This window comes from Centroberyx affinis, unplaced genomic scaffold, assembly GCF_046629955.1.
Source record: "Centroberyx affinis isolate AG114_WGS23_722 - 3 ecotype Tasmania unplaced genomic scaffold, CSIRO-AGI_Caff_v1 ptg000400l_1, whole genome shotgun sequence".
NCBI classification, from domain to species: Eukaryota; Metazoa; Chordata; class Actinopteri; order Beryciformes; family Berycidae; genus Centroberyx; species Centroberyx affinis.
Window position 1 is genome coordinate 120,001 of NW_027279068.1, and position 24,162 is coordinate 144,162.

General features: G+C 44.4%; 1 protein-coding gene across 1 annotated transcript in view; it reads left to right on the forward strand.

Moving 5' to 3' along the window:
- lrp8 (low density lipoprotein receptor-related protein 8, apolipoprotein e receptor) overlaps positions 1 to 24,162 on the forward strand; it is a 65,037-nt gene that overhangs the window by 5,007 nt on the left and 35,868 nt on the right. The window contains exon 3 of the mRNA XM_071516406.1: positions 18,121 to 18,243. Within this exon, the coding sequence (XP_071372507.1) occupies positions 18,121 to 18,243 (123 nt within the window). The remainder of the gene's footprint in view (positions 1 to 18,120; positions 18,244 to 24,162) is intronic.

Consider the following 24,162-nt stretch of genomic DNA (forward strand, 5'->3'; position numbering starts at 1 on the left):
CTTCCCATCTACAGTAACATCTCTCTTCCCTTCTCTTCTCTTCTCTTCTCTTTTACCATCCATTTTCAAGCCACAGTAGTCTTATTTTTTTCCTGCTGTTCCCAGTCAGTCAACCCCCCCCCCCCCCCCAAACAATCGTTTTGCCTCCCATGGAGCCATGGAGATGCTGAGAGAGACAAATCTTCTCTTAAATGCTCAAGTATTATATGTGATGTTCTGCTGTTTACCGTCAGCCGCACAATGCAGAGATTTAAGAAAACAGGGAGAAAGAGTGAGATCAGTCATTCTATTGCCTTTTCGGCCTATCAGAGTGGAGAACAGGCGTCTTGGTTTGTGTATGTTTATGTCTCCCCAAGTCTTTGTGCGTCCTTGTCTGTGTTATATGAAGGGATGTGCTTGACAGTGGAGCGGTAAGAGGTTGTCTACAAACTGGAAAAATAAAGACGGAGTGGGTGAAAATGAGTGAAGTTGAAGTGAGAGAGAATGGCTAAGAAAACAGTCTGACCCGCAGGCTGAGTTGGGGAGGCTGTTTGTGTTCCTGTCAGATTCTCTTCATAATCTGCCATGTTGTCGGCTGCACGCAGCATGGGAAGGATTATGCCTTTATCTCTCTATGCAATGAGTCGTGTTATCTATCAGGGCCGGGGTCAATTTATGTTCAGTTCACGCACTTTGAAATGTGAACTGAAACTGCAATTCACATAATCATGATGGAGTCTTCAATATAAATATTTTGTATGCAAAGAAAAACTGACTTTCTGAATTGATTGAATTGAACTGACCCCTATCTTATCATCTGTGCTTTTATCTATTTTTCATTTAAGCAAAAAGCATGAGAGTCTGTGTTTTATAGTACGGAAGAGGATTAGGGCCACATGTGAAAAATTTATTTGAGTTCTGAGTTTAAAGTCAGAATTCTGAGAATAAAGTCAGAATTCTGAGATTAAAGTCAGAATTCTGAGAATAAAGTCAGAATTCTGACTTTAAACTCAGAATTCTGACTTCTGAGAAAAAAGTCAGCATAAAAAAAAAAAAAAAATCTTTCACATGTGGCCCTAATCCTCTTCCGTATTATAGCTAGGAGGCATGATGAAGCATAGTATTATAAAAGGGCAGAGACACACACAGGTAACAAAAAAGAATGCAAATGCATCAATAGATCTTTTTATTTTGAATCAATAATTAAATAATAGTTGTTATTTATCCTCTAAGCAATAGAGGTATTGAACAGTAACTAAAGAAAGTTAAGTGACACATAAGTACGGATATGAGTGGCGAGTTTTGGTTAATGCATTAATATGTAAGTTAACTGTTATGTGGTCACATGTGTGTGTTGATCAGGTGATTTTACAACAGCTTCCAAAGTGACAAATCAGAGCTAAGGACCGACTATCTGTTTTCTAAAACTAGTTTTGAGAGCTGTGCTGGACGGACTAACACCCTCACAGTGTATTACTTCTGACAGTTAGACACTGGTTGGACATTTTCTCCCAGAACACCCAAACCTGCTCTGTACTCTCGCCGGCATCAGGTGTAGAAAACTCTCAGAAGCCACTGCTTTGATCCAGCCTGTACCCAGTGTGTGTGTGTGTGTGTGTGTGTGTGTGTGTGTGTCAACCGTGTTTGTATTTGTTGTCTGGTCACTGGCCCTACTGGCCTACTGCCCTGTGTCTGTGTCTCTCAAAGCCAGCTCCCCTAATGTGATCATTAAGAAGTCTGCAGCTCCAATTCAGCTATTATCTCAGATTAGAGTGTGGCGCTACACAAGATTACTGAACGCAGAGAGGGAGAGAGAGAGAGAGAGAGAGAGAGAGAGAGAGATAGAGGGAGAGAGAGAGGGGGAGGATTAATGTGGGGGTAGAAAACATCAGTCAGCTGCAGCCTCCTGCCCCGACCATCCACCCACTCATCCCCATCCTACTCACTTGGTACCTCTTCACCCTAAAGGGAACCGTAGCCTTGAATCCCCTCAGAAGTCACTATTCATTTCAAAGGAAAAAAAGAAATATTCCTCTGGGTATGGTCTTAATACTGGTTCTTGCCCCATGAAAAATGCTCTGCACTGTTTCAGTTAAGTTATTAAAGCAACAGTGTAAATTGATTGCAGTCTGTGCTAGACTGGTTTCTAACAGAATCATCTCTCCTGTGTGGTTTCAACACTGCATTCTGGTCTTGAAGTTAAATTCTATTAAAATGCACTAAGATGTTTGTGTACCACTGTTTGTGGCGCTTTGTAAAAAAGCTACTTGTCATGAAGCCCAGTCAAGATGTTACGCATGGTTTGGTGCCACACGTCTTATGACAGACTTGTCAAATGACATTGTCCTACTATGTTCCTTCCTTTGGATATTTAGAAGCAGATTTATTCCTGTGATTGCTATCATTTTCTTAAGTGCTGCAGAATTTATCCCCTCAGCGGCACAGCAGGGAGCTTGGAAACACTGCACCAAATGACAAGTACAAAATAGAGGTTGTGGACACGAAGCGCTTTGCTGCAGTTGTGAGAGATTCGTCCCATTACGCCCAACACGGAGCGCGTCATTTGGATCACATCCTTTACGCGATTGTTAGAGCGAATAAAGGATGTGATCCAAATGAGGTCTTGTTGTTTGGATTTTTCATGCTCACAAGTCTGCGTGGTGGAACCGCGCCGGAGGATTTTCTGTTTTAATGAGTTGAGAAATGGATTCGTCTCGAAGTCCCACCGTTCAGTTTTCATGAAAGCGTCTGCTGCCGCCACAGAGCGGCGGTTCAGTCGTGGCAGTGAAATGAGCCCAGGTAAGCCTGGAAATCGATAAGACAGATGCTAGATGTTTGAGCTGTGGTGGAGAAGAGCGGCTGGCTGCTCTGTGAACCCCGGCCGCGGGGCCACAGGCATCCAGGCAGACAGCGGCTGTCAGCCACAATCGCTGTCAGAAAAACAGGCCCACAAGGGGAGATGTTTGCACACACATTGCAGGAACTATGGCCCCCTTACAACTTGTGACTCAATTTTTGACCTTCTGTGAAAAATACCACTCTCTCTGACTCAGCTGGCTTTCTTGCGACTCTTTGCTGACAACCCCAGGGATGTTATGATTGGCTGGGTGTCGTTCTTTCATTCCATTTTGCAAAATGTGATTCATCTCTTTGTGCATGACTATTCACACTCACCACAAAGCTACAAAACGAGTCAAGCCTGGGTAATAGACAACGTCGATGATGCCCAGCAACTAAAACCCTCAGTCTCTTTCTTTTTGTTGTCAGGCAGTGTAACTTCTGATCACCGCCGGAATTAAGAGTGTCACCTCCAGTCACAAAGGGAGCTGCAACCCACTCCTTTTGCCCAGCTAGAGAGTGACTCATACAGTACCACCATCTGAATGGTAAAAGCTTTGTGTGCTGGCAGTCACCGCCTTGAAATCGTTCCACCTGCCTACACGTCTCGCCTATCAGCGCAGCCATCACAGGCATTATGCCTGGTCAGGAATGAAATGCGCCCAGTGCGTTTCTTTTAAAAGGCCATGCAGGTGTAAAGAGGCAGGGAAAAACAGCCAGCTTTGCCTAGCTGCGAATAAGGTATTAAAATGATTAAAGTACATTCAAGCCATATAGAACAGGACATACAACATTTTGTCACAGCGGGGATGGGCAACCTTGGTCTAGTCTCCTTGATTGACCAGTTGATTGCAACATGCTGCCCAGTCAATGATGAATTTGAAAAATAAAAAAACCTAAAAAGAAGTACTTGGGCAAAATATATACTCATCAGTTCCAGCAGTTATCCAATCACTTTCAATTCTGTGTGGGTACAAGCAGTCATCAATTCAGACAAATCACCACCCTATAGTTTGCAATCCTCCGTTCTTTCCGTGGCTCAGCTGGTCTACATTATGGAGCATCGACTGAGTCAAGTATGTGAAGGCAAAAAATGTTTTGAAGGTTTGCAGGCATTGTAGGAGTAAAGGAGGATTAACTTCCCTTTCCAGTTGAAGGATGATTTGTGAAAACAGAATTTTCAAACTCAAATAAACTTCAGACACAGTTTATTTTTTAGAGTTTTGGGTTTGAAAGTGTCAAACGTTGCACTACCTGAACCATGATGCTTCTCTGTCAATGTCCCACTTCAAAACAGACCAATTTACCCAGCACTGGAAGTAGACTTTTTAAGTGTGAGAAAGCTTGAATCCCCACAGAATCCTTAAGACTGTCAAATCCTGCCCCTGCAAAACAAGTCTGCCAATTAATTTCAACAATGTCCAGCTATGTTCATCAGTGAAGCAGTGCTGAAGTTTAAGAGCACAGTCATGATGCTCAGTGAGGATTCACAGAAAGCAGAATCGGACACTTATTGACTGCTGGACTATGACAGGACAGGCTTAAGTCATGACACAAATTGGGGTTAAAATGTTAATGGGTGTGTGCAGAGCCTTTCTGCAGAGCCAATTGCTTTTTGCAATCCTCTGCAGGCCAATTTTACATCAAAGTGCTATCTCTTGTTTTTTTTTTAAAAAGCCAACTAAACATATTGATTAGCAAGAAACCTTCACACTTCCAAAATATAGATTTTAAAACAGAGCAGCCACCATTTGAACGCGTCCAGTCATATATTGATGCCCATAGCAAATGGAACCAGGGGGAAAAGGCTGTCATCAGTCTTTGGAAGGTCCTAGAACCTGCATGTTTTTATTATTATTTTAGATATGAATACAAATGTGCAAAAATCCAAATTGCCAAATCTTCCTAAATAGCCAGAACTTCATTTTGATATGATTTTATATATGAAATGAATGTCATACTATCCTTACTACTACATTCTAGCAATTTTGTGTAGATTTCCCCAGCCAAGTCAAGGAAAAAGTAGATCTTATGCCAAAAAAAGATTTGCCACTCCTGTGTTTTAAGTTAGAAACCTTAAATTTAAATGCAAGACTAACCTAGTTTTCATAATGCCCAAGCTGTACCCTAGTACTCTAGTTGGAATTGGTAGGAAATATAATAATGATAGAAAGCACAGTAGTAGGAAATGTTGCTGGCAGATGGTTTTTCTGAGTTGTGCTGACCTCTATGTGCTTTGGGAAGGAATATTGTGATCAAAGCTCAGCTGCTAAGCCCTGCCTAGAGGTAGATGTGTTTTAAATGCATAGCCATTGGCCAGTGACGTGCACACACAAACATGTATGCGCACATACACACACACATGCACACACACACATATACACAAGCAACATACACATGCATGCACACTGCTGCTGCACGCAAAAAGGCTCTAATGTAATTGCTTGCTGTGTGCGCACACTTGCACACACACACACACACACACACAGGGCAAAGTGTAGGCTGGTTTCATCGATCGCATCATTTCACGTGCCCATCCTACAGAATATACTCAGATAAATCTGGTCCATCGCTGCTGACGCTGATCACAAGAGAAGGCAGAAGGAGAACAAGGGAATGAGAAAATAGAAGGAGGGAAAGAGGAGGCGGTGGTGGCAGGAGAGGCGAGCCACGGAGGGTTTTCTCGTTCGGCGGGGTGGGAGGGGGGCGGGGTGGGAGCAGGGATGCTCCCACCCTGCTGCAGTGTCATTGATTTTAGAGTGGTTGTTTTGCAGTGTTATTGTTGTGATGCAGATCAGATATGGTGGAGAGGAGGAGAGACTGGCAAGCTGTTTAAAGACAGCGTTTGAATTCAGGGGCTATTGAAGATTTAGGGCAAGGGATTTAGGGCAGAAAAATCACCTGTGCACTCTTCTTCAGAAAGGTCAGAGTTGAGGAAGTACAGTATAATCCCTATACACCATGACCATAGCGGGGTCACTGTGTGCGTACAGAGAGAGACTATTTATATACAGAGATGCAGAGAGAAAGACCAACACAGAAACAGGGACACAAAGTAAGCGAGACAACAAGACAGATGAAGCAAGTCTTGACACAAAATACTCCAGCCCGTATACAGAATGTAAACCGATGGCCCGCTTTTGGGTTTGAATGAAGACAAGCAGAGCATCTTTAGGGGAGGGTCCCGCTCGCTGCACAACATCTGCTCGTCCTATCAGACAGCCGCACCGCAGGGAACACCTGGCATACGCGTAGGTTTCCTGCTCTACTTCCAATGCTGTTTGAAGTACGTTTTCTGTGTTTTACCATTAGTCAAAACTGTTGCCAAGCCAGGCTTCCTTTATTACCATTTGCAGGAATATAGTATATGCATTGAAAATTGACTTAATAGAGTCAAATAAAAAAATAGGAAGCATAGCGATTAAATAAGCTACATTGGCACACAAAATATACTCATTCATGCATCATTCACCCTAATAACAGTCCATATAAAGTGTATATAAAATCATAAGAGAAGTTAAATCTCAATAACCTATGAGTAAATCACATTGAATGGATGCAGTGCAAGGGTAGAAACCTTCCCTAAAGTAGATGGATGTTTCATAGTTAATGGACTAACCATCAACCTCCATGCACCGGTCTTAACGCACATTAAAGATTCTGGTGCTGCGTTGGATGTCCTTGGTGTTTGCTCTCTCCCATGCTGATATACAATGTAGCACAAAAATCCTTACATGTCAGCATTGAAAGTCATTAAGATCAGTGGTTCTGGAAGTTATAGTAAATGTTACATTAAGGCTTGTATGATCAAAATGAAGAGTACAACCAGAGAGAGAACTAGAGTTCTATCCTTAATGAACTTGTCAGACCTTTAACATTTTGGTTTAAGCTTAATTCTCTTTACATCGGAGCATAATTTCAGGACGCTCCTGAACCTACTTCGAGGCCCACACACTGGAAACCGCTGATATAGACTCTCGCTGTTGGCGATCTGCATCGCTCTGTTACTCTTGCCGTCCACACAGCAGAAAACCTCGATCTCACATACAGTGGCACGGCCTACTTTGAATCCGGACACCACATATATTATCACAAGGTAGAAATGGGAGCAAAAATGCCCCAGAAAATTCATTAAATTGCCCCTGAATTTAGTATTACAGAGGCAAAAAACCCTTTAAGAACGAAAGAGAACTCATTGTAGATTGCATTGTACAGAAAGTCATAATTCTGACAATCATGTGTAAGTTTGCATTATTTCTATGTAAAGTTGGTTGAAAATGCCATACTAGCTCCTTAGTATTATACCTGCTTGATCAGTCTACCCAATGCCTCAAAATCAGCCGTGTGTTGTGATATTTTGTTCTCCATTAGTCTGACAAACACTGTTGTATTATTTCATATAGGCTTTAGTGAATGTTTATGAAAACAGCTAATGAATCATTTGGCTTCCCTCCTGTTAGTTCAAGCGAGGTCAGCTGAAGATGCCTCGTCTTTGATGTGTAACAAACACACCGTGCTTCTAATGGAACCGCCTCAGACTTGTGTACATGAAAGAAACACGGCTCAGAAACCACAGCAAAGAGCGTGCTTGTGGCGTACTGCCTTTCAGAATTTGCACAAACACACACCCACCTGGAGATCCGGTGCGCTTGTTTGTAGATCATACAGTCACACACACACACACACACCTGTACATACACTCACGCAGCAGACATGCAGACACGCAGACTTCAAATCTCCTGTTGGCAAAGGCAAGAATCGGTGTCGAGAGAGAGAGGTTTTGACAGTGATGGAAGGTGGCAGGATTTAAGCATTAATTATTGAGACGGAGTATTCACAAGCACAAGTCATTTTCTATTCATGCCAGCAGCTTTGAGAACACCAAGACCTCACATACCCTTCTGACCCTTGGATCATAGGCTTCAAGCGCAATTCACCATCCATTGATATGGAGCATTAACATAAATCATGAATAGCCGTAGCCTATCTACTGTGTCGGCGCAGTACAGAAGCCGCATTGTGCCACTCTGCTGTCTAACATTGTGACTGTTTCAGCATCTCTGGTGGTGAGAAAGGAAGTCTTTAGCCGCCGTCTGGGTAATCTGTGACTCTCTGGCCGGTCCTCTCACAGCAGGGAGCCGCACTAAAGGATATCAGCTCTCACAGGGTCTGTCAATAGCTGTGGGAAACTTTGTTCCTCCTGTCGGACTAGAGCACGCCAGTCGTGTTTGCGAGAGAGAGACTCTGAACCAGAAACAAACTAATATACAGGCTCGAAAAACTGAGAAATAGAGAGAGAGAAAGTGGGTGAATGTTACGTTTGCAAGTAAGTGTCTGCTTATTTTCAAAGGCAAACAGCAGCTGGCGCTAAAAATCTGAATGTGTCTTAATTACGCTGCCTCGTTGCTAGGGGCAGATTTTCTGGAACAAGAAATTTGACCTCGGGCAGTATTACAGTTATGGTAATTCTCGTCTGCAGTGGGAAATGTAAAATCCTGCTCTCAATTCCTTGTCACAGTAATTTGACTTGCCTTAGTCTTGAGGCCAGCGAGGGTCTCTCTGAAAATTCAGTCTGCCGTTGGTATTGTGTTTCCGACAGAGTTATTGGAGGCAGGAGAGAGAGAGAGCGAGGTAGAGCTGTGCCTCGCTCTCTGTGCAGGGTAAAAGGCTAATCTCCCAATTCCCATTACAGTCCCTCCGTTAGTAGACAGACACTATAATCCAGTGTGGCACACATTTCCATATACAATAGTGACTGCACTGTAGGCTCTCCTAATGCATTGGGCTGTCTGTGCCTTAGAGTGGCAAGGCACATTTTAACATTTATTCTTAAATCCAGGCCTACTGTGAACTCAGTGTGCATAATGTAAGAGCACTTGAAACTAACAAGAACAGACGTCAGCGTTTCTCAAGCCTTTTACAATCTATCTCAATTTCTCTGCATTGTGCTCTGAAACAAGACACTTAGGTTTGCCCTCTGGCCCTTTCGAAGGCACTTGTGTACTCTATTGTGCAGAAAAAGCAACAATGGCCTAAACGCAGAGCAGAGCAACTCTCAGAGACCTCCGTATAGCCCGGTGACAAATAGTTCCCAAAGCGCTGTTGGATTGACCGCAGCTCCTCGGTGTCAGCTGTCTGACCAAAAGATAAGCCAAACCGGGGCGGCTCTTTTTTATTTTATTTTTTTTTACTGCCTTCAGCTCTCTTTATGGCCCTTCAGTTTCACCGCTCCCTTTCCTCATAGCCAACTCGGCTCATAATGATAGTCCCATCAGCTCTATCGTTGTTGCGGTAGTTATGGATGGTGTCAGTCAGGTCTCAGCGCTGAGTGATGGTATTTGGTCCTGGTGTTGTAATTACTCCTGACAGATAGATAATGATCGTTAAGATGAGGGAGTCGGTGTCTCCCGTGCTTCGCCGTACAGAAGCTGAGAGGAGATTGTTCGCTTTGGGATTCTCCTCATTAATCTCCATTCATCTGATCACTCGGCAGCGCAAACTCTGATTGTTCTCGCTTTGCTGGGAAAGAGGGTTAAAGGCCGTTTTGTCTCGTTTTTTTTTTTTTTTTTTTTTACCGACACCATCAAATGTTGGCTCGGAGTGAACAGAGAGATAAATGTGTGTGCGCCTGCGAGCGTATGTGTGCGAGTGTGTGCCGTGGCTTAGATGTTATTTGCTATCCCTAAAGCTGGTGTGATGTCTGTTTTGTAGTCAAGCTTATATAATATAACAAGGCTCAGATAATGATGTCAGTGTGTGTGTGTGTGTGCTCGTACGCGTGTGTCTGCGCGTGTGCTTAATTAATCAGTCAGCTTGGAGTGTGTTTTACTGTAAACTCACAGTACTAATATTCTCCCCCGAGATCTCGTGACTGTCAGGCTTCTGCTCCTCTGCCCTGCTCCTTCCACTGGCATTACACACTTTTCTCCTCCTGCCCTTCATCTTTCTGCAGAGATTAGTAAAGCAGCACTATGGAAAAAGAAACATAACTCCAGTTTTCTATCATAGATATACAGCATAAACAAACCTATGTGGCCAGACAACCTTGAAATGAACTGTTTTTCTGCTATGTCAGATGTTAGTCAGTCGTAGCATTTTCTGTTTTTTTTTTCAGTGAATGTTCCACTTTGTATCCGTAAAGCTGATACTGACGTGTCGGAGCACCGGTAGCCTTGTGGTTAGAGATGTGGGCTTATGATTGAAAGATCGATGGTTGAATTCCCGCACTGGTTGAGAAACTCTGGGTGGGAAAGCGACTATGAAACGCTCTCCTCTCCCTTTACCAAATACCGTTAAGCTGCCTTAAGCAAGGCACTGAATCCCCAGTTGCTCCAGTGGAGCAGCTTAGTGTCTGATGGTAGAAGACTGTGGTTTTGCCAGACAGTTCCCAGGTCTAAAGGTGTGTGAACAGTTTGAATGTGAAGCAGGGCTTTGCTGAGAAAGATCATGTGCGTGCAGTCAACCTTCCCTGAATCAGTAAGGGTTAAAAACTGTGATTCGGGTAAATAAATACTTCACAAATCTCTGGGGGAAAGTTTTGGGCAGACCACTAAGACTGCCATGGGGAACACGGCTAACAAGAACTCAAGACTCAATTTCAAAACAAGCCGGCGGGGGTGCACCTCCTTGCAGAATATCTACGTTACATTTGCCAGGATCTTAGTTTGAACTCCAGCCTGCAGACTGTGGTGTTTCAGGCCAGGAGGAAGGAGCATCTGGATGCTGTGTTGATTTGGACCCAGCTCCACTGAAGCGTGGAGGATCGGCTCTGGAGGGGGAGCAGCAGTGAAGGTGTCAGCTGTTTGGCTGAGGGACCTGTCCTGAAACCGTGTGTGTGTCTCTCTCTCTCTCCTCCTATAACTGTGGGGCAGGTGACAGACTGCACCGACCAGCTTGTCTCCTTTTATTCGGATGGCACCTCAGTTGGAAGGTTACCAGCTGTAGATATGTGCTTTATTACATTTATTTGACAATGTGCATTTATCATGGTCTTAGTTAAACCTTACATTCTGGTGAAAAATCTTTAACTAGGGTGTATGGGGCAATCCTCAAAGATCCTTTCATTGATACCCTTAACTGTGTGAACTTGTCAGAGAATCAGACATTTCATAGAAATTAAGCCGGTAACATTTTCTTCTTACTGCAGGAGGCCCATCCGTCAGTCCCACAGGCTTAGCTGCATTAGGAAGTTTCCTTTTTTCCTGCTCTTTTATAACAAAAGCAGGATTTGGGGGAGTGCTCGCCAGCTCCAGCTGTGGAAAACTGCGCATCATGTGACCCTTGCCAGGGATTTGCAAACAGCAGTACGGGCAGATTGCTGCAAACTCCCGCTGTCAAAACCAGACTTGCTGCCACAGCTATCCGCCGTAATAAGATTTCTCTGCCAAAATGCTGTATTTCATTCCAAGCGCGGGTTTCTCAATGAAATGCTCGGCTATTGCTCAGCCCTTCATCACAGCTGCTCGTGTTTTGAAAGGCACAGCCATTATTGCAGGCAGATTATCTAGGTTAGACCTTCCAACAGAAGTGGTAATTACATGGGTTGGGATGACATTACAGCTAGGTTGCATCAGTGATGCTGTCTTTTAGATATATTGTAAAACAAGCTATAGGGGAAGGTAGTGCAACACACACTAAATGTGTTGTATATCATATGAAGCACCTTTCTCTTTCTGTCCTCATCTCTGTGGGTGAACAGTGTGCTGCTCTCTCCTTGCTGTGGGCTGTTGTAATGTCATGGTGATCAGTTTGATCCATCATCAGATTTATGTACAATACAACTCTCCATGGTTTCTCCAGGCCATATGTTCCATAGTCACCAGGCTTGTATCCTTGTAGACTTCACACTGTGGTACAATCTTTCATTGGCCATCCAGCCCTCTGCCCAGACCAGTCAGTATGTTCTAACTCTGTGTAGAGGCATCCGTAGCTTGGGCCTATCCTGTGTTTTGTATTATGGTTTGCAGTACTGAAGATGCCAGGATGTAGGATGAAAATAGCGGCCATATTTTGTTTACCCCAAACCCAACACACACAGAAATACAGAATGCAGCAGAAGGTCAGACACATGGAGTGGGCATCATGTGGTGAAGGGGAAGGACACGTGTGTGTGTGTGTGTACATGCGTGCATGTGTGTGTGTTTGCCCTGCGTGTCACAGTAATGACAAGCTTCTCTCGTAAACAGCTATGTATGTGATATCGCAGGGATGCCTGAGTGTGAGTTCTTTGAGTTGAGTACTGTGTGTATATGTGCGTGTATCTGTGTGTGTGTGTGTGTGTCAGTGTGTGTGTGTCCACCCCCATGCATGTACCATATGAGCATGCAGAGTGAAAGGAAGGGGAGTGTCACATGGGCATAAATAAAAAACTGTGCATCGAAGCTTGAAAGGAGCTTGATAAATCAAGGCTTGCCCTGAATGTCGATGCGGCTCAGCGGCGTTGTGTGTTTGCGCCCACTCACACGCCACCTGTACCTCTGTCTGATGTTGGTCTGTCATGCTCCTGGCATCCGGGCCAAATCCCTCTGGGTTTAGCCTAGCTGAGCCGAGCCCAGACAGACAACTTTAGCGTAAATCAAGGGACTCTGCAGCTCTGCTAGCAGAGGCCGTGGATCGCTTCTCGGGTCGGGAGGTGTTTCTGTCAATGTGACCCGACAGGGAGAGAAAATGTGTCTCAGGCTCTCAGGCTGAGAGCTATAATTAGTACAGTTCTGCCTCCGATCAGTCAGTACACAAGGTCAGGAGAAATGCTAGGCACTGAATAGAGAGTAGCTTCCCTTTACTTTGGCATCCTGAATGTAATGTGACACGAGCCTGGCAGGTTAAGGTTAGGTTATTTTAATTTTGACGATTTGAGGAACAACATTTTTTATTGCACTGGCATCTCATATCAACATGTTGACTTTTTCCAACTACAGTACACATCTAAATTAAATGCTTCAATGTTGCCAATATAGTGATATTCCTCAATTATTATTGTAGAAAGTAAAAAAGGAATATACAGTTGCGCAGCCCAAATTAGCATATACAGTGGAAGCTTATTTAAACTGACTTCAGGGTTTAGCCCCGACTGTAACATTTGATTTGCTCAGTTTGAGTTTCCAGTTGAGCAGAGAGGTGCAGGGCTTGCTCAATCTGTGTTGACTTGTGAAAATGAGAGAGAGGGAGAGGGAGAGAGATTGCGTCTCTAGATGCCAGTGTGCTCTGTGTCTCCGGATCAATACTCCATCAACCAGCGCTGAGTTAGAGCCCGGCCCCATGTGGCTGTTTGTCTGCCTGCTGCTCCCAGGGTCTCATGTGGCTCACTGCTCTCCTTACGGGACTGACTGACAGCAGACAATAATGTAGTGATCAGCTCTATCGACTGACAACGGGACGGAATCAACAGGAGAAATTATTTCCTCACTCTGATGTGACACTTTTTCAATTTAGCGGACCATGGAGTCACTTCATGTGTGGGAACAAAACACATTAAAAAGATGACGCAAAATTGCAGACTTTTGCCCATGCATCTGGCACTTCTAGCACACCCAAACACACAAGCAGCCTAATTAAATTCTATAGTGATTCTCAAAAGCAATTTCAATAACGGCTTGTCCCGAGTCTTGTTGATAGCACGCTGCATTTTGTATGCTACCATGATATCCCATTAATTTTTGGAAGGTTTACTCATTTGCATGCCGCTGTAAGCCAACAGGATACATTATGTTTCCTGCTTCGACAACATTCACCCTACTTCACTCTGAGCTAATGAGGCCATTTGTCTTCTGATGCCCAGGAGAATGTGCTTATCACTGCATTACCTATTAAGCTTCTCATGGCCTTCCAACGGAAAGCACTGTCATTAATACCCTTCACAGCAAAAAAATAAGTTTCTTTAAGGGGTTAGGCAGTGTGTGTGTGTGTGTCTGTCTGTCTGTCTGTAGACCTACATGTGTCTGTTGGATGATTGAACGCCGCCGCCGCCTCTGTGCTTGAACATCACTGAATGATTGAGTGAGCTCAGCTCCCAACAGCACACATTAAGATGCACATACAGTCTGTGTACTCACACACACATGCATGCTAGGGTTTGACCGATATGGGTTTTTGAAGGTGATACCATGACTGTATTTTTTGGTTTGAAGCTGCCAATAGCCGATATTTTGTGTCGGTATTCAATGTTTAAATTTGACCATTTTTGTGCTAAATAAATCGAAAAATATACAAGGATTCAGTATTTACCCCAGAATTGTATTCTTGTGGAGTGGAGCCTCTGAAACCGCATTTAGTACAATACTAATGAATTTATTTTAAATGGTTTGGCAGGTGAGGCAGGTTTCACACAAATCACATTCTTCCATCCATCATTTCAGCGGTGGGCAACATTGACCGGCTGATATCTGATTTTCATTAAAAGGCGAATATCGACCAATACAACGGTCTCACCCTAACGCACACATCTACCTGGATGGAGTGTAAGAAAGATGAAAAGGAGTGAAAGCGGTGAAATGTTGTCGACAACATCGCCCCCAGAGGAGAAGACCCCAGGTGGGGTTGTCGGAGCGCGGGACACCTTCCCTCTGCACCTCCTCCAGGAGACACAACACGGCCCCGTCATTCTGTCTGTGTCACATCCCATTTGTAATGCTTAGGAGAGGTGACTCCCCCCTACCCTCCAACTGTGTTTTTTGGGTTTGGTTCCTCAGATGTGTTGGACCACTATCTCTGCGTGACAGTTCTATTATCATGTAAAGTCAAACGAGTAAAACAAACAGTATGTGTGTGTGTGTGTGTGTGTCATAGTGATAGACGTTCAGTCAGTGCTATCTCTGCCATCTACAGTAATGCTGCCTGTTTTTATTCAACATCACAACTTTCCATAAAACATTATTACTGCATGTCAGTCTCCATCTCCGTTCCTATTACTCGCTTCTGTTATTCCTCCGCTTTCTGCCCCGCAGCTTGTCATCTTCTCCCTTTCCTGTCACTTTTTCCCTTCAGCCCAACCCCCCCCCCCCCCCCTCCCCCACTCCCCCCCCCCCACGAGCCTAACATTTTTAAAACCTCCCCTAATTAAAAAGGAGAAAGTCATTCCAAACAGATGGCATGAGCTGGCCTGGGTAATTATTGCCAAGTGAACCATGGCCCCTGTAGACCTTCAGCTGAAATGAATAGCGAGCTCAGCTGTGCTCGGGGAAGAAGCTAAGACTCGCGCACCAGAGGAGCGCGGCGCGAGCGGGCACATCTGACCCGCGGAAGGCCGCACGCTGGGTGAAGAGGAGCATAATGAAGACGATCCCCATGATTTCCAAGGTCTTTGTCATCCGGCGACAACGAAGAGCGGAGTCTCCGCTGCAGCACCGGCCCTTTCGCTGCGATATCCTTTAAATTCTAAATTCTGCCCCCCGTATCTCTTTTCGTTCCTCTCATGGGAGGCAGATTAATTAACGCAAGAGTAATACCCTTGGAAGGATTAGGATGTATACGAATGAAAGGTTCGCGCGGGAAGGTGAAGTGTTCGACTCCGGCCCCCCGAATGAGAATTTTATTGCGCTGGATCTTCTTCCAGGATTTGTCGGGGAGGCTATCTCATGAATCTAATCGTTCTGTTGAGGGAGGTGTTGTGCCTTTAAACACGGTGTCATGCCTCAGGGCTGCTCTCTCTCTCTCTCTCTCTCTCTCTCTCTCTCTCTCTCTCTCTCTCTCTCTCTCTCTCTCTCTCTCTCTCTCTCTCTCTCTGTATCACCTACATGAGTGATAAATGGGTTTTGAAGATGTGTGTGTGCGGCGTGTGGGTGCAAGCATGTGTAGTTTGCGCGTAACGCAGAATACACAGGAGTTTTTTTTTTTTCATGGACACATCGCTAATGAGTTTACACACTTAAGGGGAGGCGTTAGTTAAAGGGATATCACAGTCCACGTTTGCCCCATAACCATCTGTCCTCACCTTTAACAAAAAGCCCACTTCCTTCTTTCTAATGAGGACGCAAGTGGCACTTAAGCGCCGCTCCGGAAAACCCACACATGTTATGCAATCAGAGAAGAAGAATAATCCAGAATGTGTTTGTTTTTGAGGCGGCATACTCCGAAAGAGGCCTGGAGAGAGAGAGAGAGAGACAGAGAGAGAGAGAGAGAGAGAGAGAGACCTACGATTGGAAGGACCAAAGGGAGGCGGGAGAGAGACAGTGAACATGAAATAAGGAATATTTGTCTCCGTGCGCAGTGTAATGGGGTCAGTTCATTACGTTTTGCAGGAGAGGCGAGAGAGCATGTTAATTTGGCTTTTTGAAGTGAAATGAAATGAGGGTTGCTGATCTCGGTCACGGGCCGCAAACACATTTGCCGCTGAAATGCATGTCCTATTAGAGAGACGCTAATAGACATTTCATCATTTCATTTGATGGCGCCTGCAGCCGAGATGACCCGTTACTGGCTTGACATCGGGGCTCGGACACAGGAAATGATTGGGAATGGGGCAATTAATAAAAGTTTACAATTACAGAATCTCTCGAAGACTCTGTAGTATTTAGAAGGGTTCTTGGTGGCGGCTGTACTGTAGCTGTTGGATAGCAAAAGCAGGAATTCACAATAACATAGCAGATAAGGCTCAAGTGACCCATACTGTGCCGCAGGTAGAGTGAGAATTAGGTTTGAGTGTGATGGTATTAATGAAAGCCCATCCATACACTACCAGTCAAAAGTCGGGACACACCTGATTGAATGTACAATGTTTTTCATCATCTTAAAGCCATTTTGATCTAAAGGCTTATGCTTAAATGCTTGAAATTAGTTTCTTAGACAAATATAAATATTGAAGTTAATGCCTATGTATGAATTTCTTTCCAAAGCCTTTGCCTTTCCATCAAGGCAAAGGGTGGCTGCCTTAAAGAATCTAAAATGTAAGAGTTAAGATTTGTTTAACACTTTTTTGGTCACTGCATAATTCCATTTGTGTTATTTCATAGTTTTGATGTCTTTACTATTATTCGAAAATGTGGAAAATAGTAGAAGTAAAGAAAAATGTGTGTCCAAACATTTTTTTACTGGTAGTGTACCTGTATATCCCCATCCACAACCCATTCATTCTTTCTTTTTTGATTAGTTGGCATTGGCATTTTTGGACTTAACATTTTTACTGGATAGTTTATAGTGGTAAAAAACAGGAAAGATGGAACAGAGAGGGGGGGGGTGAAATGCAACAAGGGTCCTGGGATGCATTCAAACCCAGGATGTTGCAGGTACATGGTATGTGCCTTAGCCAACTGAGACAGCGGGACGCCCGCCACTCTTTCTTGAACTTGGCATCGAGAGCGTTAGAGTGAGCACAGCACTTTGGGAGGATAACTGGTTCACATTGCTCTCTCTGCACAGCTCCTTAGCTAAGCTTAAGCTCCCTACACAACTCTAAATTGTCTAATTTGCAGCATCGCAGCCAGGATCGGGTCCGGCTCAGTTGTGGCTGTGTAACACTGGAGAGCTAAACTGAGGGTCTTTTAGCCAGTGATTTATTAGACTCTAGTGGAAGTCCTGTTGGAGTAATGGGCTGAGGAAATTGAATGGCTCTGACCTGTGTGTTTGTGTCTCAGTTGTCGAGCTCGCAGCCCCGTCGCTACAGGTCGGGAGTGTGTTTTATGCGCGTGTGTTTGCGTGTGTATGTACTATAAGTGTTACGCGACACTTGGAACACAGCGGGTCGGCCAGATTAGGTAACGACCGCGGCAACCTCTGGGCTGTTATGTCTAAGTCTTTTGATCGTGTTCAGCTTTTCATCTTATCACTCAAACACGCCTTTTCCTGACATCTGTTTGATGGCATTTTCAATTCTGAGCGTGTTTGACCCATGTTTATCAGCCCGTGGCCTCGCTGGCTTGTAGCTTTCCACCGTAAACAGGTTTTGAAGGTAAAAGGTTTAACCTCCCTGAGCTCACAGCGTTCAGCAATCAACATCCATTTTCCCAGCTCTGTGATGGAAAACCTGCAGGAGAGATTAGACTGTTTTTAGAGACAGGCAGATAGGAAGGAAGATGGGGGACACAGCGTGATGAATAAGAATCAGGGAAATAGAGAAAGTGGAGATAATTGGTGAAGGATATCATAAGAGAGCACCGGAGAAGGCTGGATGGGAATAATGTGCATGATGATGAGCTTGATCTCTTTCGATGCGTGGGATGATAGCTGGGATTCACATAATGTGACCAATTACACGACAGAGATTAGGCCCAACCGGAGACTGACCATGCACTATTTCTCTCTACCCTGCTTTTTTTTTCTCCTTGTTCTCACTCTGTTATTCTGTGTCTCTGATTCTGTGTCTCCGAGCAGCCAGGAAAACGTGCGCCCCAGCAGAGTTTGCCTGTCTGAATGGCCAGTGTGTGCCGGGACGCTGGCGCTGCGACGGGGAGCCAGAATGTCCCGACGGCTCCGACGAGGCAGAGGCGACCTGCAGTAAGTGGAGCTAGTCAATCGCTAACACACACACACACACACACACACACACACACAGTTGTACACTGGTAACTAATGCAACATCCACAAACAGCTGCACAAGCACAATCGATACACATTGGCCTCATACGCATAAAATTGCCATCTAATAACAGTTCATTTCAATTCATTCATTCATTTTTACTTAATGACATCCCCCCCTCCCACACACACACACACACACACACAGACACACACTCACACACACCAGCTGAGAGGTACAGTGGGATCTACTGTTATGGAAGATCGGACACATTTCACTCAGAAGGAGAAAAAAGCCATGGCCGGCTAATTACCTTGGCATTTTGCGCGCTGTATCTGGATATGCTGCCATGCCCCCATCTCAGTCGTGCTGGACAGGCTTTAATTTGGCTCTGCTGGAACCTGAAGTCAGGTTTGTAATTTCCCTTGTTACCTCCACTCAGGCGGCAGTTCAGCCTCTTCGCCTGCCTCCAGCCAGGCGCCCGCCCCGCCCGCGCACCGCTCCGCTCGCCCACGCACTCCGATACTCCGATGCCGTCTGATGTGGAATGCAAGAAGGGCCTCGATTACCTCTCTGCCAAGCTGTTAGGGAGCAGAGGCTCTCTGCGTGGCTCACTTTTAGCCCGTGTCAGGCTGGCTCACCCACACACAGACCCTGATGGGCGTCAGGCGAGTCGACGCTTCCACAACCGAGCAGGGACTCGGGTGTGGGAGGCATTAACCGGTTTAAAATAGTTTCTTCCTTCCTTAAACGCTAATTTCTGCTTCTCCCACGGCTGCTAGCTTCCTCAGACATTAGGTGGAGCTGAAACATATAAAGCCTTAATGGTACAAGAAGGAGTGTTAGAGATAAGGGTTGATGATTGGGATGATGGTGATGATGATGAAGGTGATATTGTGTAACAATTATCAGAGCGATATTTGGTTCCACCCCACATTATCATCTTTTGATCTTTAAACGCACAGTGGGAAGGAATTAAAATGCATGAAGCCGAGTGAAAAATGAATCAAGAAAAAGCCGCATGTGTCTTTGAAAGCATAGTCATTCCAGTTTTGTTACATTTTATTGGTTGTGGATGTGTGGGCCGGCCCAATGAATAATGTAACAGTCTAGCAAGCTTCTAATGTCACCCCCAGAAAGTAGAGTGCAAGGAGGGAGACATAAAGAGACCTCTGAAGGATAACAAGTTTATATTGGAAATCCAATTAAAGATAAATGAAGGAAGGATTCATCTCTTGGCTGCAGAATACAGAGATAGAGATCAGGGCTGAGAAGAAAGTCATTTATATGGAAATCCCTCATGTATTCACATGGCGCTGTAATGTAAAATTTACCGAACACCAACAGTGAAAATTTGGTCGGGGTTCTTTTTTCTCAGTTGACTGCGATTTTCACTTTGACACACTTTTGTTTTTTGCAAGAAGTAGGTTTTTATATTAACCACTGCGGTTTCTATTTCCCAAATATCTGTCAGGTATGGGATGATATTCCTCTTGGTTGGGGTTGAATCATTATTGCCATTCTCATCCCCATGGCTCCTCCAGGACCACTAGTGCTGAGTCTTCAAAATCCACCACCTCCTATCAAGCAGCAATTTCCACTGTGCTGCAGGGGAAATGGAGGCATGTCCTTCCTGCTCCTGCCTCCTGCTAAAAGTCAAGGATAACTATAATACAGGTGGCCTTTACCACACAGCATGCGGCCCTCCTGATTATGTGTTCAAATGAGAAGTGTCACATCAAGGCTATATCCAGAACAGAGGGATTGCTATGAGCGGCAGGCACTTCATCGCAGCTGGCTGTCTGTCTGAGTGGATCCCACTGTGCCACAGTCACACTGAAATGAAGGGGAAAGTAGGAGAGACTTAAGGATGGAGATTGTACTAGTTTGCATGCAGCATCACGCCGCAAAAGCCAACTCGTTCACTTTGCCAACTCCAATGGCTCTCTGATCGTCATTAACCGTGTTTGACTGGCGATTACCTGTTTGTGCCAGCTACTTGGCAAGATTACAAAGCTGTAATGAGATTTTTATTTCTGACAGTTAAAACCTCTTGAAGTGCCGTATATTTCTGATTAGATTTAAGATGCAGAAATCAACCTCTGACATGAAAATTGAGCAAATCCAGTCTAACAGCGACATGCCAACAGCATCAACATGTGGCGGCTATAAACTCCCCAATCCCATGCAGCACTTCGCTTTGAAATCAGGAGCAATTAAGCTTCACATTTATCAATTAAACTTCAGCACAGCGGGGCTTGTTTTTGCTGTCATGACAACACTGCAGGGCGGAATCTCACACACACGCTGCATCTGATCTGTAACTTGACGCAGTTTGCACCGGGATGTGAAAGTTGCTATTGTGTTGGTACCAGAGACCTGTGACTGCAGTGAAAGTGAAGCCCCTGTTTTACATGGGCTAATTAACATACAGCACAGCATACACCTGACTGCATCATGCTCCAATTACTCCAGAGGCTGATAAGGCAGGCCATTTTCTCTCTCTCTCTCTCTCTCCCTCTCTCCCTCTCTCTCTGCCTCTCTCTCTCCCTCTCTCTCTCTCTCTCTCTCTCTCTCTCTCTCTCTGTCCCTCTATCAGACTCACATGCACAAACCACTCAGTGTGTTGTTCATTCCATTTGCCCCCAACTCTCCCATACTTTCTGTCTCTTTCTATTTTTCCTGTACACACACACACACACACACACACACACACACACACACACATACTGCATGGCCATTTTGGATTCAGTGCCATAGAGATCTGTGCCAGAATCATTCTGGCTCAGTGAGTGGATTCCCAATTACACGCTGGAGTAGCGTTACACTGGCATATTAAAAATTCAAATGCGGGCCACACTGAGTGAGTTACTCGCGAGCGCTGAAAAATGAATGACTCTGTGGAGAAACATGTGAAGTGCCAGAGCTCATTGTTTTTGTATTAGATTAATGTGTAATCAAGGAGGAATTAGGCTACTGCAGCCAGCTGTGCAGAAGCCGCCCTGCTCTCCAGCCAAGCAGTGACATGTCTCTGCTCTTACTCGCCCTTGTCACTTTTAAGGGTTTAACAAGGGAGGGAGATGTTCGCCAGCTTACACCGTTTCACAAAATTGCTGAGTTCAGCTCACTTCTGCACGTCAGTTTGTCCTCTCTACTTTTCAATACGTTTCTGCGGATTTGACAGGCGTAAGGGAACTTCACACACAGCCTCTTCCTGGAGGAATGGTTTCTTATGCGAGGAAAGCGCCTGAATTAATGAAAATGTGAAATGTTCCGACAGATGGAACTTTTTTGAAACCATTGTATCGTGCCCTCATTTTGGTCCTCTTAGAATTACGTAATTTGTAGTGGATTAGAGATATTTCTCTGAAGAAGGCTTTGATGAAAACTTCCTTCTATGAACCTCTTTGTAGATATTGAGCTTTAAATCCACTGAGATTTTTTTGGGGGGGGAAATGAGTAATGAAGCCTCGCCTCATTTTATTGACTTTATAATGGGGAAGATTTGCTTTGTGGAGATATTTGCACTGTACATGTGCAGCAGTTTACTGCTCTGCTTGTGTCAAATCCTTTAGATTCCCTTTCATGCTTAGATGTGTACTGTAAAACACACTGTTTGCAGGTGAATTTACTATATCTGTATGCCAACACTGTTAATGAGTGGAGGCACACACATCCAACACTGTTAATGAGATGCACACACATCCAACTTCAATTAGTACTGTGTTGCATTGCAAATTGTTAATGTGCTGCCACACCTGTCACATACATGTACATTTACGTGTATACTTGTACTTGGCAAGTAGGGGTGATTCTGATTCTCTCTCTCTCTCTCTCTCTCTCTCTCTCTCTCTCTCTCTATCTATCCATCTATCCATCTATCTATCCCTCTGTCAGACTCACATGGACAAACCACCCAGTGTATTGTTCTGTGTGTGTCTATGCTTTTGATCAAAAATTGAACCAAGGCTGATCATGAAGCAGTTATAAGGTCTCACTCCCAGTCAGGGGGCAGCGTTACAGCACTTGATCTTAGCCAGCAGTACAGAAGCCCTGGTACAGCACGTTACTAGCTAATGCACTTTGCTGATAATAACAATTTCCCGTCTCGTAGCTAGCCAGCAGCAAGTGTGTTCGCCCTGTACCTGATCTATAATTCACAGAGAGGGACAGGGCCACGCTAACCCAGCTTAATGAAGCAGTAAATCTGCCTATGACTCACGTTATTGGAGCGTTTTGTGCCATTTCAGCTCTGAGGCAGAGAGTTATCTCCTACATCACCGGCAGCCTAACATTCACGTACATGAGTGTGCATGCTTGGGCACACGCTTACATAGATCTTTTAAACACACACAAAGGCATGCACATAGACGCACACACGCCCACATATAACACAAAGACAGTAAACTCTGGCAGTCTCTTTGGAATATACGACCAGGATGACTCAGAAACAGGTTTTTTTTAGACGTCGAAGTTTGTCTCCTGCAGATTTTGAGTGATGATTTTAAGTGAGACAAGCCTAGATAGAGAAGCAGACTACAGCGTAAATTGAAACACAGTTACATGCATTAGTACCAGGCTTGTGATGGAGAGGAAACACTAGCATTGTTTTGTATCAGTGGTGTCAGACAGTGACAAGTTGCTGCCAGGAACCAGCCCTCCTGAATGAGGCAAAACAAGTCAGGCTGTGACAATATGCTGAGCGCACAAATCCACATATGATACTGGGTCCATGATACATTGCTGCAATTATACAGTTAAGTAGCTTAAAATGACAACAAATTAGTTTTGTGATGGAACATGTTCAGCCTAGGTGTTTCTGTCTAACAGAAGAAATAGTTAAAGTGAGATTCTTGTTTTTCTTGATTTCATATTTCTCATCTTTCATCTTACAATGCTTTTCATCTTACAGCGCTTTTCATCTTGAAAGGCGATTCTCAGAGACGGCCCGTTCCTTTTTAGCACGCTCGCCTTCCTCTGAGCGAGAAATCTGTTGCTTTTCCTTGGATTTTCTTTTGATGAAGTTTGAGTTTCTCTTTTCTTTGTCTGTTAAGCCATGGATATCACTGCTCATGCTAACTACCCAGTTCTTCTGTTTATTACAAACAAACCGCTGTTGCTTCTTCCGTGAACGTGCAACGCATCACTTTCTGTGTGGCAGAGGATTTTTCCTAGGAAAGTCCTACCTGGAACCAGATGTTTAGAACAGCCAGTGTCATAGCTTGCATGAACTGGGTTTAGGTTGAACCACTATTGTATGGTATCAACTGGCGATTTATTTATATGAAAAAGTTGCAGATTATTACTTTAATGTCATGCTATTTTGGCATGAAACTGTAATATTGAATGAACAATGGACTGGCAGTTTTGTTATCCAGCTGTAGCAGATCATATCAGATCATGGCTATATCTAACAATACAATACATTTTTCAGCTCCACAATGCATGTTGGGTGTGCTTTCTTGTATTGCAATATATTTTATGGCAATATATCACAAGCCCAGTGACAGGAGACAAAGTCAAGAATTGCAGTACGTCTCTTTAGAAAGCCAAGAGACTCCAAGTGACAATATAGTGATTGCGGTGATGCAATAAAAAGCTAAACTGATGTAGCATTGTCAAGTAGAGATGAACACTGCCTTGGGTCTCATAATAGGTGATGACAGATCACAACAGATCTCCTGCCCCGCCGCCACAGAGGCGATGAGCCCTCGTTTTTCACTCCGGTGGTAAACAACGGCGAGGCAAGTCAGTTTGCCTGTGAGTAATTGGCTTTTATTATGTTGCCCCCTTCTCAAGCAAAACCCATTAGCCACGTCTTTATAAAATCCGAGGTTTAACTAATCAATAACTGCTGCGTGGAGCAGCACAGTACCACGGGTTTGGGCGCATTGAAA